The 18,584-nt window shown below is 45.0% G+C and overlaps 1 protein-coding gene across 3 annotated transcripts in view; it reads left to right on the forward strand.

The window, feature by feature from the left end:
• Sash1 (SAM and SH3 domain containing 1) overlaps positions 1–18,584 on the forward strand; it is a 305,306-nt gene that overhangs the window by 205,034 nt on the left and 81,688 nt on the right. For all 3 annotated transcript variants that reach the window (XM_085688475.2, XM_085688482.2, XM_048425571.3), the window contains exons 3-4: positions 9,778–9,828; positions 9,947–9,996. In XM_085688475.2, the coding sequence (XP_085544601.2) occupies positions 9,778–9,828; positions 9,947–9,996 (101 nt within the window). The remainder of the gene's footprint in view (positions 1–9,777; positions 9,829–9,946; positions 9,997–18,584) is intronic.

Raw genomic sequence — 18,584 nt, forward strand, 5'->3', positions numbered from 1 at the left:
TCACTGAGTGTGTTTCTGTCATTGTTTTTGCTGTGCAGCTTCTGCACAGTCCCTTTTTCTTGCTTTATGAATCAAATCTGCAACCATTAATTAATCTACCTCATTAATAAAATTTAAATGAATTTATAAATTTTCATTGATAATTATTATGTGTAACACACTGGGTTTTTTTGTACCATGAAATCTCCGCATCCCCCTTTCTATATTTTAATATTTTTAAATTCATTCATTCAACATTTTTTTTATTAGATACTTGATCTGTGCAGGTACTTGGTTAGGTCTTGACACGATGGTGAATAACTAAACATAAGTACCCTGGAAGCTTTGTTGGCAGAAGAATGTGGTGACACCCTGACATGGGAGGACCTGACCCAGTCCTAGAGTATGAGGAAGCCAGTGGAGGAGGGGAACCTTTTAATTTTCTTAAACTTCTGTCAAAAATACACATTAACCTCAAGACTCCAATCATGACTTTCAATGACTTCTCCAGTCTTTGCTCAACACTGACAGTTGCTTGGTGATTCCTTCTTTTCTGGTCCTACTTTCCATAAGCTGCAGCCCTCACACTAGCTCCAGAACACCTGTGAAACTTGAGGAGGTTTACATGTTGCTCCGCATACAATTTATAACAAGGAAGTAAAGAATCCTCCGTTTCCCAAGACCACGTCTTCCCTTTAGTACAATAGGCATTTACGTGAGTGGTTTAGGACATCTACGTGCTGAGGAAAATACAGTGTATTCAGAGATGAGCTTCAGAGCACCCTCGTTTAAAGTTGAACATCTAGAGTTTGTGTTTTCTCACCCCGGCTGGAGTTCTGTGGCAAAGGTGAATACTCTCCCTGGATTCTCTTGTCAGACTATGGAGAATAAAGGGAACCGGTCAAGTACGAATGCTTTGATTTGCAAACATTGTTTTAAATTGTAGCTGGCTTGGATGTGATTTCTTACCACTTTAGAAACAAAAAGCAGAGGGTCTGGAGCGGTGTCCCAGCAGTGAGGAGAACTTACTTCTCTTTCAGAAGACCAAAGCTTGGGTCCCGGCCCCCATGTCAGGGGCTCACAACATTTGTGATTCCAGCTTCAGAGGATCTCATGTCCTTTTCTGGCCTGTGTGGATAGTCACACATACACACATGTGCGCACACATACACACCCAATTGAAAAACAGAACCTTAGCAATAAAACCAAAACACCACATCTGTTGGTATTGTGCAAACCCCTTTTAGCACCTTGGCCCTCCAAATATAACCCTGTCCGAGTCTGCTTCCTTTCAAATGAACCTGTGGCTTTTCGGGATACGGACAGTCTCCGCATCCTGTTTCCCAGGTACATCACTCAGTGTATTCAAACTCTCTGCTTTTATCTGCTGTGCTACAAACCTAGGGAAGGACCATGTGTGTTCTGCCCTTGGCCATTATGTCTGAGTATGTTTCCTGTTTGCACTTTTCTGGAGGGTTTTATTTGTTTGCTTTTCCTGAGGGGGGAAAATTGCGATCTGGTAGGGAAATATTGGCATAATGGACTACTTACATGCAGATTTTCTGTTCATGTCGTAAGTATACGTTTTTTAATTACCACCCTCATGTTGTTTAGGTGGCTGTGGTCTAACTGAGAAGGGATGAGGAAAAGCTTCTGGTTTTCCTTTCTATCTGGAAAAAAAAAAAAAAAAAAAAGGAGACAGGGATCAGACCAGTTAAAGGAAAAGGGGAAAAAAAGGCAAAATTCTGTGAGCAAAAGTCTTGCTTTGTCACAGAATTTTAAATTATCCAGTGCAATAAAAATAACATAGTATGAGGTGTGTGGTCTGTTTTGAGGGGAGAATTCAAGACAGGGTCTCAAGTAGCCCAGGCTGGCCTCTAATTCAGCATGCACCTGAGGATGTCTTTGAACTTCTGACCCTCCTGATTTTCTCCCAAGGACCAAGATTGCCACCAATTCTGCATCCTTAAATGACAAACGTCTCACAAAGATCTGCAGAGAAGGAATTAGTTACCTCATGACAAATGCAGTTGGAACTCCTTACCACAGGTCCCTATGTCGTGGGTATATCAGGTCCTCATTAGCGAGGTGAGATTCTAGGAGAGTGGTTATGTGTGTCTGTGATTTTTGAACCAGACGTGACATGCGATTTCTGAAAAGAATGACTTGTAATTTAAATAGGGAAAAATTGTTTCGCTCTATGGTTGTAAAGGTAGAATCTATACACTGTAGGGAGAAAATCAGAAAAGCTTCCAAAGGAGATAAAAGTTAACACTTAAGGTTCCTACTGCCTTTCTAACTCAGATATCACCCTGGCCTTCTGTCCGACATATGTATTTGTTCAGCAAATATTGAATATTTCTTGCAGTATTTGTGCGTGCATATTTTCATGTCTTTATTTCTTGAGATTCACCTTTTAAAATTGTGAGCCTATTTCCTACCTGAAGTAATATTTCTTATTAAGCTAGCAACACTCGTGTGTGTGTGTGTGTGTGTGTGTGTGTGTGTGTGTGTGTGTGTGTGTATGGGGTACACATATTTGTTGGGGTGATGTGTATGCATAAGTTTGTGTGTGGGCAGGAGTCAATATCTAGAGTCTTCTTCAATGCCTTCTATCGTAGATTTTGAGACAGGATCTTTCATGGAACCTGGTATTCAGTGATTAGCTAAACTAACTGAGTCAGTGACTGCTAGACCATCAAGCCCGGGGATCCTCCTACCTTCCCCTCCCCAGGGATGGACTTATAGACTCTCACTGCCATACTGGGCCTTTTATTCGGGTGCTAGGGATCCAAACCTCAGGTCCTTGTGTTTTCATGGCAAGAACTTCTCCTCTGGAGCCACCACCTCAGCTCAAGCAGTCTTTATCTTTTGGGCCATTTAGTCTGCTGTCATGTGAACGGCACACCCCTTAGCTGGAAAATGTGTCGTTTTTCCTTTGTGTTTTCGCGGTGCTGGGCCTGGCCCCGGGCCTCACAGGTGCTAAACATGGGTTCTTCTACTGAGCTACACCAGCCCCAAAGTCTGTCTGTCCGAATCTCTCTCTCTCTCTCTCTCTCTCTCTCTCTCTCTCTCTCTCTCTGTGTGTGTGTGTGTGTGTGTGTGTGTGTGCGCGCACGCGCATGTGTTCCCTGAGGAGCCTGGCTTTGGGGAGCCCTCCTGCAAGTGATGGAGAGGAGTTGGGTTTTCAAACAAGAATTTCTCTCCTTGGGGGAGCATCAGTGTCCTGGCTGCAGTGTTAACGGATGGTACCCATTATGGGTACTCACAGCTATGGATGCCCAATGAACATCACTTCTGTTACAATAGTTAACCTTTTTCACCACTATGATCAACTAACTACTTGGCCCTTGAGGCTGCTTTCTCATTCTTGTGATAAATACCCAGACAAAGGCAACTTAACACAGGAAGGGCTTATTTTGACTGAGGGATTAGAGTCCATGATGGTGATGAAGGCCTGAAGACAGGGCCATGAGGCCATTCCATCATACATCAGCAGTCTGGAAGCAGAGAGCAGGAAGGAAGTGAGTCCAAGCTACAAAACCTCAAAGCCTGCCCCCCAGTCACATACTTCCTCTAGTGAGGTGTCACCTCCTAATGGTTCCAGAGCTGTCCCAAACCGTACCACCAGTGGGGACCAAGTGTTCCAACTCACGAGTCTATAGAGGAAAATTTCAAATTCAAACTTCAGCACCAACGAAAAGCAAGTTAGAGAGAAAGGACTTCTTTGGGTCACATTAAAATATGATACAGTCCACCATGGCACGAAGCATTGCAGGGGGACAGGAGGCTTCTGGCTATACTGTATCTACTGTCAGAAGTGAGCATGCCCAGCTATATCCCACCCTCCCCCCTTTTTTGAGCATGATATTCCTGTGCAGTCAGGATGCTTAGTCAAACCTCTCTGGAAGTGTCCTTAAAGACACAGGCAGGGCCGCATCTCTTAGGTCATTCCAAATCCAGTCACATCGGCAAGGATTAACCAACTATCCGTTAACAATTAACAGGATTCTCTTCGTGGAGCCAATCGCTACTTCCTGCTTGAGCTGCTGGAACATACAGTCGGGCATTTGGGCTGGGTGGGTAAACTGTGACCTGGTTAAACAGTGCGTGCGTCTCCTTCTCCCTTCCCCCTTGTAACAACAGCGAGAGGAGCAGTTTCAGAGTTGCCCAGAGAAAAAGTTGGCCTTGTGGCTGTGCAAATCCTGACAAATGGCAGCTGCTGCTGCACAGTGAGGGGAGATTTATGTTTAGACCAGAGTAAACTATGCATCCAGGTAATAATTTTGAGCAATGAAGTAAGTTTGCTACAGGAATCGTTAAAGAAACAGATAAATCACAGTAATTTCAACATGGCACTTTTGCCATTCAATAAATGGGTATTTTAAATTTCATTTGCTTTTGAACTAAGTTCAATAATTTATAGAGTAAGTCATTCGAAGATTAATGCTCAGAGAGGGAGAAAATCACCACACAAGAACAGAGACATATCATTTATGTATATTACATCGGAGCCTTCCTTGCCTGTGTTTCCATTATAAATCCGATCTTGCAAGCGTTTATTATAAAGTTTGCCGTGGGCTAAAGTTTGACGTTTGTCTCAACCTCCTGAGACTCTTATTTTTTATTTGATTTTCTTTCTCAACTAGTATAACAGCTAGTTATGAGTTTTTTTCTTCAGGCATGTGTGTATGTGTGTGTGCATACACATGTATGAATATAGTGCTCTTGCATCTGTGCACATGTGGAGGCCAGAGGTCAATGCTGGGTAATTTTCTCAGTCACTCTCCTTTACCGCAATGTGTCTGTGTGTGCATGTGTGTGTTAGTGTGCATGTGTAAGTGTGTATATGTGCATGTGTATATGCTTGCATGAGTGTGTGTGTGTGTGTGTGTGTGTGTGTTGATTCTTGCCCACACATAGGTTTGAAGACTGGTGTTGACATTGGGTGTCATCTTCTTGACCTACCTGAGGGTCGGGGTAGTGGGTGAGACCTGATAACTTGTACTAAACCATCACCCACACTTTAAGTTTAATAAGTACTAAAGGGCTTGCTGGAATCTGGATTTTATAGATGTCAAATTTCAGGTGGCAGTGGGATTTGTCTTTGCCATTGCTTCTCTCTGACCCATGTGTTGATGACCTAGTGCCTTCTAGTGCCTTCTGGAGAAGGATGGTTAACCCAGAAGCAGCCATTCGGAAGCAACTAGAGAGATACAGCGTACACCCTTGAACCACAAGGACTTTATTCTTAGAGTCTTGAATTTAAAGATGTGATGCTATCTTTGTGTTTAAATCTAACAGCATTATGAGTCGAGAAAGAACTTACTGGTGTTTGGAGCTATGGATTCCCTTGAAATAGTGTCGAAACAAATCAAGGCAAGAGTAGATTGTTTGCCTGTGAGTTTCCTTCTGAGTTCTTTGTCTAGTTTATATTTGTTTGTCTTTCTATCAGGATCCCTGCTGAGACTGTCAGCTGCAACCTCACACCGCTTTCTCATGGAAAGCTTCTTTAGATGAAATATTCCACTGCATTTTTCATGTCTGTGTGTATGCGTGCATGCACACCCAGCACTCAGGGAGCGATCAGAAGGCAACTTGAAGGAGTTGGGTCTCTCCATCCCACGTGAGTCCCAGGAACTGGGCTCAGCTCATGAGGTTTGGCGACAAGTACTCTGAGCTACTGAGCCATCTCCCTGGCCCTAACATGCTTTTCAAATTTACCACTATCAGTTACTGGCTTCCCTGAGTTCAGCCAGCCTACAGCGAGAGAACACGTGGCATTCTGTTTTTCCCTTATGTACTGCTAAGTGAGCCATGGAGCCTGACGTTCTCCACCTCCTTCCTGTGATCCTTGTGGAGGAGGAGAAGTTGGCTCCGAGCTGAGCTGGTGGGTGCTTGGTGTTCTTCCTCTCTGCCTTTGGAACAGCACAGTGGTTTTATCCCTCCTTCCTTTCCAGCTGTAAAGTTCATTTGGCGTGGGATCCTGGCAGCAAGAAGGGACAGAGAAATGTGAATTTCCACAAGAACTTGGAAACAGCTGGAGTGGAGGGACGGGGCATGAAAACCATTTTCCGGGACCTTATTTCTGCCCTCAGGTGGGGTTGGAGTCTGGTTTATCACATAGCAAGCTTGAACACATTAGAACAAAATATATTTAATTTCAGTACCTAAGGGTTACCTTTGACCCATGTGCTGCTAATGTAACCAGATTGCACATGTGCACACCTGGACAGGCAGGTGAACGCATATATGTGCCTATCTGCTGATTTTTGTCTTGAGCTGTAGGTATTTGTAAATAGTATTTTTCTTACAGACATGCCTTTTGAAACTGCAAAGTTCTCTTTGTACTGTGTCCAAGGCTTAAGGACCGGACTCCAGACTGGGCTGTAAGCATGAGGAATCCTGACTGTACTGGGGATCTCGACAGGACCAGTTGGACTTTGAACACAGCTCTGACATGTTAGAGACACTGCCTTGTAAAAATCAGGTTTGGTAGAGAAATACAAACATTATGGACAATGGCAAGAATAAAAACCAGCAGGATGGACTGGCAGGCTGGCTCAGGCTAAAGGGCTTCCAGCGGGAACCTGGCGACCTGAGTATAATCCCCAGAACCCACAGTACAAGGAGAGAACCGCTTCCCAAAGTTGTCCTTTGACCTCCACAAAGTACTCCATGACACATTCATACTCCTTCTGTGACAATAAGTAAACAAGTAGAAATTAACAAACAAAGCCCGCAGAACCCTGAGGGTGTGGAGTTCTATGGTGCTTTATAAGCAAGGGTATGGGATGGGGCTGAGTGAGCAGCTGGTCCCTTGAGATGTTTCTTCTCATTCAGGCTGTTTACCCACTGTTGTCTCCTCAGATCTACTCCTTCTGGAACATTCATTGTTTTCCTTGTGGCAAAACCAAGTCTCCATGGTGGACAAACCCACCCTCCTTCTGGTTTCAATGTACACAGTGCGGCATCACCCACCGCACGCACAGGGTTGGGCACTGGCTTCCCAGAACCCGCCCCTTGGCCCCATGAGGCAGCACGTTGATGGGGATGACCTGTATTTGGGCTCAGTTCCTGCCATATCCTCACATCTCCAGCGTGACCCCAAATTGTTCTCATTTCTCTGCTACCTTTCCCCTTCAGCCAAGTTTCTCTGAGTGTCTTGTGATTGTATTAATCATGACCCTTAATAAACTTAGTATTCAGAGAAGTATGAGGATGCATCACTGGACCTGGCCATGACCTGCCCACTTCCCAGATGTCAGTTAAGGTGATCAAAATGGTTCCTCAAGTCATAATGTAGTCTTGAAGGCTATCACCATGGTTAAGCTACGGCAATAAGGTTGCTGAAATCTGCATCATTCTGATAGTTTAAACTACAGCTAATACACTGTTTTGTCAGATGTGCTAATCATCTTATACCAGATTGATCAGGGGGTGATAACCGGAGCATTAGGTAGCCAGAACCTGATAACTCGAGTTCTGGTAACTCTGGCACACTAGGCTCAGCCATTTATCCACAGTTTACTAATTTCAAAGGTGAGCTATGGTGACTAGCATAGAGGAGATTGCAAAGAAGCCATGTTCAGAAGAGAATCAGATGAAGTGGGGAGAAGGGAGAGCTGTGGGCTGTCCAGGGGCCTTAGTCCATCCTCTGAGCAATTTCAAAGAGGCAGTTTCAAAATCCTAGTGCTACCCAACTGGGATGTCTCTGAAGCTGCAGAGGGGTGAGGCCTGAGGTTTGCTCAGAATTTGCTAAGAACCTTATGAATCAAAGGTTCAAATATATCTTCTGATGGCACACACATATACTCACACATGTATGTATGTATGTATGTATGCATGTATGTATATATGTATCTCTAACAGTAATTAGAGTTTTAGGGCAAATGCCTGACCCCTAGCAGCAGGCTAAGCTTAGCTGCTCATCTCAATATGTCAATTAAAGCAGAAAATTTAGTCAATGTAGCCAGCTACATTCAGTAGGTCCTAGTTACTCCAAGTCCATCTTCAGGGTACTGACATGTGCTTTAGAGGAACCAGAAGTCTGCATAGGTGGGCAGTCCTTGTCAAAAGGTGGCTTGCTTGGCCATTGTCTTGGTTCTGTGAGGGTAGTCTGAGGAGGTCTTACTGTCAGGACATAGAGGATGAATCCCATCTCTGTAAGATGGATACTCCTACTCCGGGGTGTGACCTCTTCATTACAGATAACTATCCTCATCTCTTCTAAGAATCCAAGATGCCTACAGGTTTAGGACCAAGACTTATCTGTATGCCTTTTGCTGAAGTAAAGGGGGTGTCCAGACAAGCAACTCACTAAAGGCAAAGGTGCGGCCTTCACGCTGTTGTCAGTTGCCTGAGGGCCTGGGGGAAGAGTCAGTGTTGTGGGGGCAGAAATACCTTCTAAACGTGTGTTTCAGTCTTGCCCTCTGTGGACTTGCCTCAGTTGTCTTTTGTCCCGGGTAAGATAAACCTTTGTTTACGCTTGTGCTGATTCCAAATTAGTCTCTGGAAAAAAACACTCCGGTCGGGTTAGGCCCTGTACTCTGGAGATGGCTCTTGTTTTCTTCTGATTACATCCAAATGTTTCCGTAGGACAACTTTCACACTGCAGCCTCCAAAGCGATCTCAGTCCATTGTTTGCCTCTCGTGTAAGCCATTTCTCACCCTCTTTTGTTTTACATCTTAAAGGGAAACGCACCCTATTGCTATAAAGCAAGGGTGCTATAGGCCACGGTTTTTTATCTCTGAGACAGATTCCTCTGTCCGTGTGATTTAATGTTTCTCAATAAACCCACAGCATCACACAGTTTGATGTCATTCATCACCTGCAAGCCGAGTGCTTTTGTACATTTTCAAGCAGGCCAGTTCATTTGTAATATATGGTGATTTTTTTTAAAGACTAAAATAATATCCAGTTAGTCTTCCAACTCTCTCTTTTTCTTAAATTTATTTTTATTTTATGTGCACTGGTGTTTGGCCTGCATGTGTGTGTGTGTGTGTGTGTATGTCAGAAGCCCTTGAGCTGAAGTTACAGACAGTGTGAGCTGCTGTGTGGGTGCTGGGAATTGAACCCGGGTCCTATGGAAGAGCAGCCAGTGCTCTTAACTGCTGAGCCATCTCTCTGGCCCTACGCTTCCAGCTTTCTAATACAGATTTACAACAAGCCTTACATTACTATATCCTTGGAATCAATTTAGAATTTCAAAATCAGATCGGGAGTTGTGAGATGCTTTCCCAGCAGGTAAGAGCACTTCCTGCCAGACCTAGCAACCCAAGCTTAGACCCTGGAGCCTACGTGTTGGAAGGAGTCAACTGACTGCGCAAACTGACCTCTGACCTCCACACGCATGCATGCCGCCGCAAAAGTGTGTGCTCTCCCCAGTAAATATCAATAAATAAATGCAAAATAATCAGGTTGGAACTCCACTGTTACTGAAGAATAACTTCAGCAGTCACAGTCAGTTCAGCGTTTCGTGATAATGATCCAGTGTATCAGGAGACTTATTTCACCACGGACCATTCGAGCCTTTCGGTTGGTTGGTGCTTGTGTGTAGGAAAACTGTAAGCAGAGTTTAGCAGTGAGGTTTGGTAAGGAGTCCAGTTCTAAGAGACTTGTGCTGCCGTTGGAAAAGCACTTCAGGTTTTCCAGAGAATCCATTAATCTCTGCCACCTCCTCCCACTGTACGGCAGAGTGTTTCCCAAATCCTCCCGTCTCTTCTTACACATCTATTTATCTTTCTGTGTGTGCCACGTTTGGGAGTCTCATTAAGGCTGCATCTGTTCTGTTTTAGGAGAAACCCAACGCCAGCCCCACGTCACTCCAGCTGCGGTCCCAGCTCGAAGTAAGCACAGCAACTTTCGTGATCTTGTTTGGCTTCTGCCTCTTCTCTTAAGTGCTATTCTGGAGAAGCGAGACTTCGTTGTCCCTTACTGACGCTGAGAACCTTCTCTCTCTTCTAGGAGTCCCTTGGCTTCTGCAGCGCCGTGTCAACCCCAGAAGTGGAAAGAAAGTAAGTCCCTCTTCTTCTGCCCCATGCTGAGCTATGGGGGAGGCGTCTGGGCTGGAGCTGGACGGGATGTGCCCTAATGTGTTCTGTGTGACACATCTACCAAAGTGGGCATTGTAGGCCACCTGGGGATGCCTGTGGCCATTAATTTTGCATAGCTAGTCACGAGGGAGCCTTAAATAAATGCCTGAAACGAAGGAAAAGGGCAGGTAAATCATCAGGGATAGGCTTTCATCTTTGACCCTAGCATGTAAGAGAGGATAAAAAGCGTGAAGGAACCAAGTACAAAAATAACATACAGTCTAACAAAAGCAATCATTTTGAAAGGCCTCCCCTATACTGCTCTTGGGTATGCCACCTCAAATCTTGTGTGTGTGAGAAGCTGGCACACGTATGTGCACGGACCTTTTCTGTTTAAGGAATATTTTTGTTGTCTTGTCCTAACTTAGGTTCCATAATTTCTGTTCTCCTAAAAGATAATGCTATGTTTTATGTTGCCAGTGTTCCTTTCAGACAGCTTAAAAAACACAAACCAATTGTCTTTATCTATGGGCTTTCCCCTTTCGACTTTATTCCATTGAAATCTTGCTAGTGATCTTTCGGGAGTATAGAAATTTAAAGAAAGCCCACATCTCTAAGCAGACACTTCCCCTGGCCCAGAGCCCACTTGTCCTGTTTTGTGCCAAGAGAGGCAGAGAAGTGGTTTAGGAATTCGAGAAGCACACGCTGGGCAAGTGTGTGTGTACTTTACAGCCCCCTCTGCCTAATCCGGCCACGTGTGTGCGGCTGGCAGAGGCACCTTGGAATGAATGCCCCTTGGCCAGAAAGCTGTAGCTCTGAGCCTAAGGGGCTGAGTAGGTTTGAGTCAAGACTCAAGAATATTGTTAGAACCAAAGAGCCAGTGAAAAGCAAAGGCCACGGCACAGATGCTCGCACCGTATCAGCATCTCTGATTGAGTTGGCGTGTATCCTGCCAGGATCCAACTCTTGTTGAGGCTGAAGTAGGCCATGGGTATATGTGGCCATTGCCTTTGAAGCTGGAGGTACTCGGGTGCTGGCCAAGCATTGAGAACATGGGCTGTGGGTTCTCTTGACCAAATCTATCACTTGGGCATGGTAGAAGCAGAGGGCTCAGGTGTCCCTTCAGGGCATCGGAGTCCTTTAGGAAACAAGAGGGGGAAGTGATTCAACCCGGTTTGCTTTAGCCTTGGTTAAGCTGGGCGTTCCTTTCCCTCAGTGGTGGCGACTCGTGTTTTCCGTGTGTGAATCCTTTCCTTTGAAATATGGCGTGGCCCCTGTGGCCAAGGGGGAGACTGAGAGGCTCCTCAGAAGTTAACAAAAGAATTTGCACCACACCCACTGTTGACAAACTCCCATCTCCCCATTTATGGTACTGCCACTAGGCTTCTGTTCCTTTTTAGTTGGTTCAGGTTTAAGTCTTTCTAAACATTCTAAAAATTTTAAAATATTTTCTTCACTTCTCTCGTAATGTTTCTCGAAAATTATAGCATTCTTTTTAAATCTCAAAACAAAGCTTCCATACTCGGAATCAACACTTACTGAGAGACGGGTGCTCTTTTGTTCTTTCTTTTTGGGACACGGACACATGGACACACACATATACGGACCCACAAACACACACACGAACACACAGTTGCTGAACCATTTGAGAATAAATTACACACATCACAGCCTGAAACCCTGAGTCTTCTGGCATACATTTCTTAAGGACAAAGACAGACAGACAGACACTCTCTGACAGACCATGGGGTTTACCAGGAAGAACCCTTGCAGTGATTCTCCTAACTTGCAGTTCAGTTTTCTCTCATTGTCCCAACGCTGTCTCTTATGGCCTTTATGTTCTCTTCAATCTAGCACTTAAAATATTACTCATGGCATTCTCATGCATTGTCTGAAAGGGTTTCTCAGTCTCTTGTGAACTTGCCTTTTTTTCTCACAGAGAAGGCTAGTTGTTGTATGTTAGGGCTGTCTTGTTTCTTTTCTTCTCCACAGTACATTACGTCAGAAGGCTCATGACGCCTGCTAATCCCATGATTGGAGATAATGAATTTTGATGATCTGTTTATCATGGGAGCTGTTGGGCTTTCCTCTGGGAAATAATGCTTTTCTCTTTGTAACCAACAAACCCTCTCTGGGGAGAATAGTTGAGACTCTACCGCAGCCTGCCCCTCATCAAACTGTTACCAGGTTTTTAGATTCAGCAATTCCTCCTGAGTCAATTTTTAACGCAGTGGCTGTAAAGTAGAAAAGCACTTATTAGTTGATAATTATTTTTCGATTAAAATCTTCTAAGAGGTTTCAGGTTTCACCTTGTCTTTAAGAGGTGAGCTGTCGCTCTGAAATGTCTAAGTCGGATACAGTTAGAGCAGATTTAATGCACGGTTTGCTTTGAAACATTACTCATCGGACTTTAAAAGTGCAGATATGTTCAGCTGGAAAATCCCTCGATGCCCTCCCACCCTAGGCCTGGCTGGCAGCTTTGCAGTTGCTTGTTGAGGCTGGGGAAGAGGGCCTGGCAAACCAGTTGGTTGTGTCTGGTTAGTGTCCGCTGAGTGTCCGCCAACTAAAATACCATTCTGACTCAGAGTGTGGCTTTATGGGCAAAAACATTCTCCTGCTTCTTATTCGACATGTAAGAAAGCTTAGTAAACAAGGGAAACATTGCCTACCATGGCCTTCCCATGGGGGACCGAGACTCAGGGGTCACAGGCAACTTTAAGACCAAGCACAGCCAACTCTATGACTCCCACCTTCTGGTGTTTCCCAGCTGTCTTTGGGGCCAGAGCTCACATACTTCCCATCCTCCTGCCCCAAGTAAAAGCTATGCTAAGATAGGAATCTGGTATGGGTTATGATACAAGGTCTCATAAAAACAACAAAAACAGTACTTCTTCCAGGGGTTCTTATCAGGGTTTAAAGTCTTAGTTCCAGGAAGTTAGCTTGGACCAAGAGAGGCGGGCATGTTGAGTCTATCATGGAGAGGGCAAAGAATGAGGAGTCCTGGCCCTCTTGGCATCACATTGCTTGATGCCCCTTTCTGGTTTGGATGTAAGCTTCTAGACTCTGATCTGCTTGGCTTGTACAATACAGAGTCAAAGAGAAAGACAGATAGGGAGGTAGGCCAGTGGGAAGAGAAACTGGATCATCTCACCCCATCATCGCTGTGACAAACACCCTTATCCATCCTGATTTTCAACAAGGTGGGTTTTTGTCTTAGTGTGTGGCATTGGTGATGAGACACGGGACCTTGTGTGGCATGTTGGAGCAGCTCTGTCACTGAGCTATGTGGCCAACGCATACTCCTAGTCTCCTGAAAAAGGCTTTCAGTGAGAAGATATTCAAGGAAGCAGGGAAACTTTCACCCGAGCCATTGATTTTTCACAACTATCCACATTACCTATTGATGAAATGATGTGTCCACTTCCTGGCCCCAATCTTGGATTGGTGCCTGCTACTGTGAAGGGTGAGTTTGAGCTAAATTTCTTGTTAGTAACTATTCGCAAAGATATCTGAAAAGCCAGGCGGTGGTGGTACATGCCTTTAATCCCAGTACTCAGGAGGCAGAGACAGGCGGATCTCTGTGAGTTTGAGGCTAGCCTGGTCTACAGAGCGAGTTCTGGAACAGATTTCTACAGAGAAACCTTGTCTCAAAAAACAAAACCAACCAACCAAACAAAAGATGTCTGAAAAACAAAGCCTTTTTTTTTCATGGCTAGAAAAGTTCTATCAAAAACTAGGTTAGCCATGTGTATCAGGAAGCCTGGCACACAGTGACATAAAGAAATGCCACTTTTTATCCTTTTTTTTCCATTCATATACTTAGGATTGGCCCTATGACTCAACAGGCTTCAGAAAGCCAGGCTGTGGTTTTTGGTTTTGTTTCTTTCTTTTATAGGAGCAGTGAAGGAGGGTTATCATGACCTCAGAGTGGCTCCATCTTCGAGGCAGGGAGTGGAAATACAGTGAAGGGGAGATGGTAAAGGCACGGCTTTCAGAAAGTTCACCCAGAGCCCCTCCTGACCCCCTTTCTGTTTCTTCTCTTTGTTTCTTCAGACAGCTGCAGTTCACTGAGCACCGACTTGGCATGGAGGGCATGCAGTCTTCTGGGGCACTAAGATGTAGTGATGCCCACGTTTGTTATAGAAAAAGAATCACACATTTCCTAGTTTAAATGGTGGTGTGGGCAAAAGCAGGGAGTTGGGGTTTAGACGCTCGCTTTGGTAGCAGGGAGACTAAGTGAGCCGTGATGTGAGAAGACCCCACAATGTTTTTCAGCTGCCTTGAATCAATGAATCCTACCTCTCCACAGTGACAGACTGAGACTCTGAAACCATGAGCCAAAATACACATCCTCTCTCCCAAAAAGGGCTGTTCAATCACTAAATCACAGGAGAGTTTCCATAGCTGAACCCACTTTTGCCCTGAATAAATGTCATTTTTAAGAGGGAGAGTTGCCATTTGGTGGGAAATTAGTACTTTCTATAAGAGCTAGTATTTCATTTGTGTTATGCACACGCATGTAAGACTGATCTGAAAATAGACCAGATGCATGTTCAAGGAAGCCGTGAAGCTAGCAGTCCCTGGGGTCCATCTGGTTGTTTCTTTTTATCTTTGTAGAAGTGTTTTGTTGTTGGTTAGTTTTGTTTTTTTTTTTTTTTCTCGTCTACTCTTTTATCTTTGGGGGCCTGCCAGCAGCTCCCAAATAAATACACAGAGTCTTATTCTGATTATGAAACTCTGGCCATAGTTTGGCTTGTTTCTAGCCAGTTTTTATTAACTTAAATTATCCCATTTGCCTTTGGCCTCTGGGCTTTTATCTTTCTCTATTGAGTATATCTTTCTTTACTTCTTACTCTGTGACTTGCTGGGTGACTGACCCCTGACATACTTCTCCCCCCTTTTTTTCTCCCTCCTCAATCTTATTCCCAGATTTCTCCTCCTCTTCACTTTCTCTGCCTGCCACCCCTGCCTGTTTCTCTCTCCTGCCTAGCTATTGGCTGTTCAGCTCTTTATTAGACCAATCAGGTGTTTTAGACAGGCAAAGTAACGCAACATTACAGAGTTGAACAAAAAGAATGCAACCCATCTTTGCATCAATAAACAAATGTTCCACAGCACAAACAAATGTAACACATCTTCAACTAATATTCCATGATAGTGTTTTCATAGAGTCGATTCCTAAGGACTGCAAATTGAAAAAGAAAGTAAAAAGTAAGAACATGAGCTTTAGGATTTAGCATCTGTCAACAGTGGTTCCAGGAACCGGATACACATTCAGTACTGTGAGCGCCTTACTGCGAGACTCTGTATCCATTACGGTCCCTTCGTTTGCAAACACAGGAAGTGAAGCATAGAGAGGCCGGTAAGTTGCTTAAAGCTACACAGCCACTCAGTATCAGAACCTAGATTTGATCCTGATTAAAGTAGCCAAGTTTCTGGCCACAGCTCTGTAATTCCAAACTGTTATGCAATGGTGTTACTTCAGTGAATCCAGAGGTTAGGGGCTAGAGGTTGTGATGGTCAGTCATCAGATGTCAACTTCACTGGATGTAGATCTCCATGGAAACACACCTCTGCATCTCTATAGGGTGTTTTAGAGAAGTACCATCCCAGGGGCTGGGATCCCAATCTGAATACCCAACTGGGTACCAGCATTCACCCCTCTCTGCTTCCCGACTGAGGACACCCATGGCTGACCACCTCATGTTCCTGCCTTCATGCTTTCTTTCCCCACCATGAAATGAATCCCCGGAGCCAAAGTAAATCTCTCTTCCCTTGTTGCTTCCCGTCAGGTATTTGGTCACAGTGAGAAAAGTGACAACGATGGATTCAGATGGGTTCATCAGCATTAGACAAATAGCAGTTAAAGCCTACATCCTTCTGCTGTTGGAAACAGGAGCCAGGTTGACTTTCATCGTGATCTAAGATGGGCCTCGGTCATCTATTTATTCACCGAAGCATGAAAGTCTAAAATAAATCGCGAAGCTTCACCATTGCTGATATTTATAACTTGTTTCTTACTAAGCCCTTCACCGGAGCTGAAATTCCCTGATTTAGTCTCACCTTTTTCCATTCTGATGACTACACTTGAACTATTTTATGGCCAGCAAAAGCCCAAATATATGGGGTGATAGAAAAGACAGATAAGTAAAAAGGAGCCAAAGGCAGTCGAGTGGGGACTGAGCTCCAGCCATGGGTGGGATATGGCTGGTGATCAATGAATGCCCTGTTCACACGTGTGCGGAGCTCAGCACTGCTCTCCTGCCTCCTCTGGCAGATGAAGACTCTTCTCAGTCTGTCAAATGCCTCCCTCCTCCCCTAACCACCAACCCCCACCCCTGCTGCATACTCAGGAAGCTCTGTCTCCTCCTTTCCTCTTTCCTCCCCATCTTCCGGTCTTCAGGAAGCCCCTGCCTGAGTTCTTGCTCAGTGCCTGACACGCCCTGCTCCCTACACCTTCAACTTTGCTTTCCTCTTTCCCTTTGAGCCCAGTGTCCTATATTCTGTCTGTCCTCCGCCCACTCGGCCACCTCATGTCCTTGTCACCCGCTTCCCAGGCTGGTTTCTCAGACAAGTCCTGTCCCGTGGTATGCTTAGCGTCTGAACTTGCTGTGTGACCAACCGTGTGGGATGCTCCCCCATGCAAGATACTTTTGCATCACTAGGACCAAATATCCCACAGAAGCCGTTTAAGGAGGAGTTTATTTTGGCACATGGTTCAGGGGATTCAGGCTATCACATGTGGAAAGCACAGGGGCAGCATCAGCTCGCAGCCTTGACAGCAAGGATATGAGGCAGCTGGCCACATCCTGATAGGTGAGCAGGAACCAAAGCTCTCTAACTGGAAGTAGGAGCAGACTGAAGCCTCAAAGGCCATTCCCTGGTGACCCCACTTCCATCAGCCATGCTTCCTGTCTCCGAGGTTCCATAACCTGCTGCCACAGCGCCACTAGCAAGGAACAACGTGTTTGAACGCATAATTTAAACCCCAGCTTCCTCTGTCATCTTCATGACCCGAGCAAGCTCCATCCAACCTTAGCAATGGGCTCACCTACCTTTGCTGGTGAGATCCTTCTGGAGCCAGCCTTGAGATGAGCCAGTATTTCTATACTAGTCATTTCTATTGTCTTTTATCACTTCATGTTTCATGAGCTCTTTGAAGGAGATAACAATTTTTCTTGAGAGTACTCACCATGCCTATGATCCTAGAGCTGGAGACAAACCTGTCACACCAGTCTTAGGGGCCCTTTGTCCGTCAGGTATGGATGACCAGACTCTGAGTGTGGACTCAGGCATTTCCTTACCAGCTCTGCAATCCTGGGGCCAGTTTCCGACTAAATGGGATGTAATTATAGTAATTACTTCACTTAGTAAGCTATCTAACACACAGTGAGTACTCTGTAATCTTATCTATCGCTATTATGTGTCTAATATGGCTCAAGTTCATGCCCCTGCCCATGGCTCCAGTGACTTATGTGCTTGAACCCCACATGAGTCAGCCCGGCCGGAGCTCTAAGCTTTTCTCCTCCGCTTCTTCCTTGGTGCTCCGAGCCTGCTCAGGGCTTGCGTCAAACTCACTCCATGACCTGGATTCTTTAAAATAGGACAACGGCCCTGGGTTGTTCCCAGGTATGGAATTGCTGTGTAGAAGACCCCTCTTGGTCTTGTGTTTTAGGCAGCCCTTATCAGTGTCTCCCCAGATGGACAACAGTGTCAGATATGCTTTCTGCCTGAGAATAGTAACCCTGAAATGTCACCTGGAAAACCCTTGAGTGGGGAGAAGAAAAGCTTCCAACAATCTCCCATCTGTTCCCAAGGACTGTCCCCTTCCCTGCCTGATGCCATTCTGCCATCTTGTTTAATCCCTTTGCAGTTTCTTCCTCTTTGAGCAGAAGCAGAGATTTTCAGGTAAAGGTACAATATCTAGAAACATAATGTGAAGTACCGTCGTCATTGAATCCTTTTAATTTTTGAAAGAAGCAATTTTGCTGGGGGGAAGTGCTTTAATTTTATCTTTGGTAATTCCTTTATGGAGTTCTGATTTATATGCCATATTGTTCTTCCACTAAGAGGACAGTTAGGGGCTGTGGAGCACTCTTAGGCGGCCCTGGGTTCCATTGCCGACGCTGCACACAGGCAGACAAGGGTGCAGTTCACTATTTCTTAGTCCATACAGAGTTTCACAGACATCACCACAGCGGTCCGTAGCTGCCTTCCTTTCACGTAACCTAATATTTTCATCGGTTTCACCCCCCATGTTGCTGTTTATTCCTTTGTGTGCGACCATACGACGTTGTGTTTCTACTACTGACTGACGTGCTTTGGCAAATTTCCACCTTTTTATTTTTTGGCTGTTGAGAAGAGTGTTGTTGTAGACATTTGTGTGCAGGTGTCTGTGTGCACATATGTGTTGTTGTCTTCATTAGCTTAAGGTATAGTACACATGCCACACAGTGTATTCACCGAAGGGGAAAGTAGTGGATTGTGTGTTCACAGCCAGTTGTCACCTTTAGCATTCTCAGCCATCACCATTTTTAACACCTTGGGAGAAACCTCATGCCCTTTAGCTG

Source organism: Myodes glareolus, chromosome 1 (genome assembly GCF_982192425.1).
Source record: "Myodes glareolus chromosome 1, mMyoGla1.1, whole genome shotgun sequence".
NCBI classification, from domain to species: domain Eukaryota; kingdom Metazoa; phylum Chordata; class Mammalia; order Rodentia; family Cricetidae; genus Myodes; species Myodes glareolus.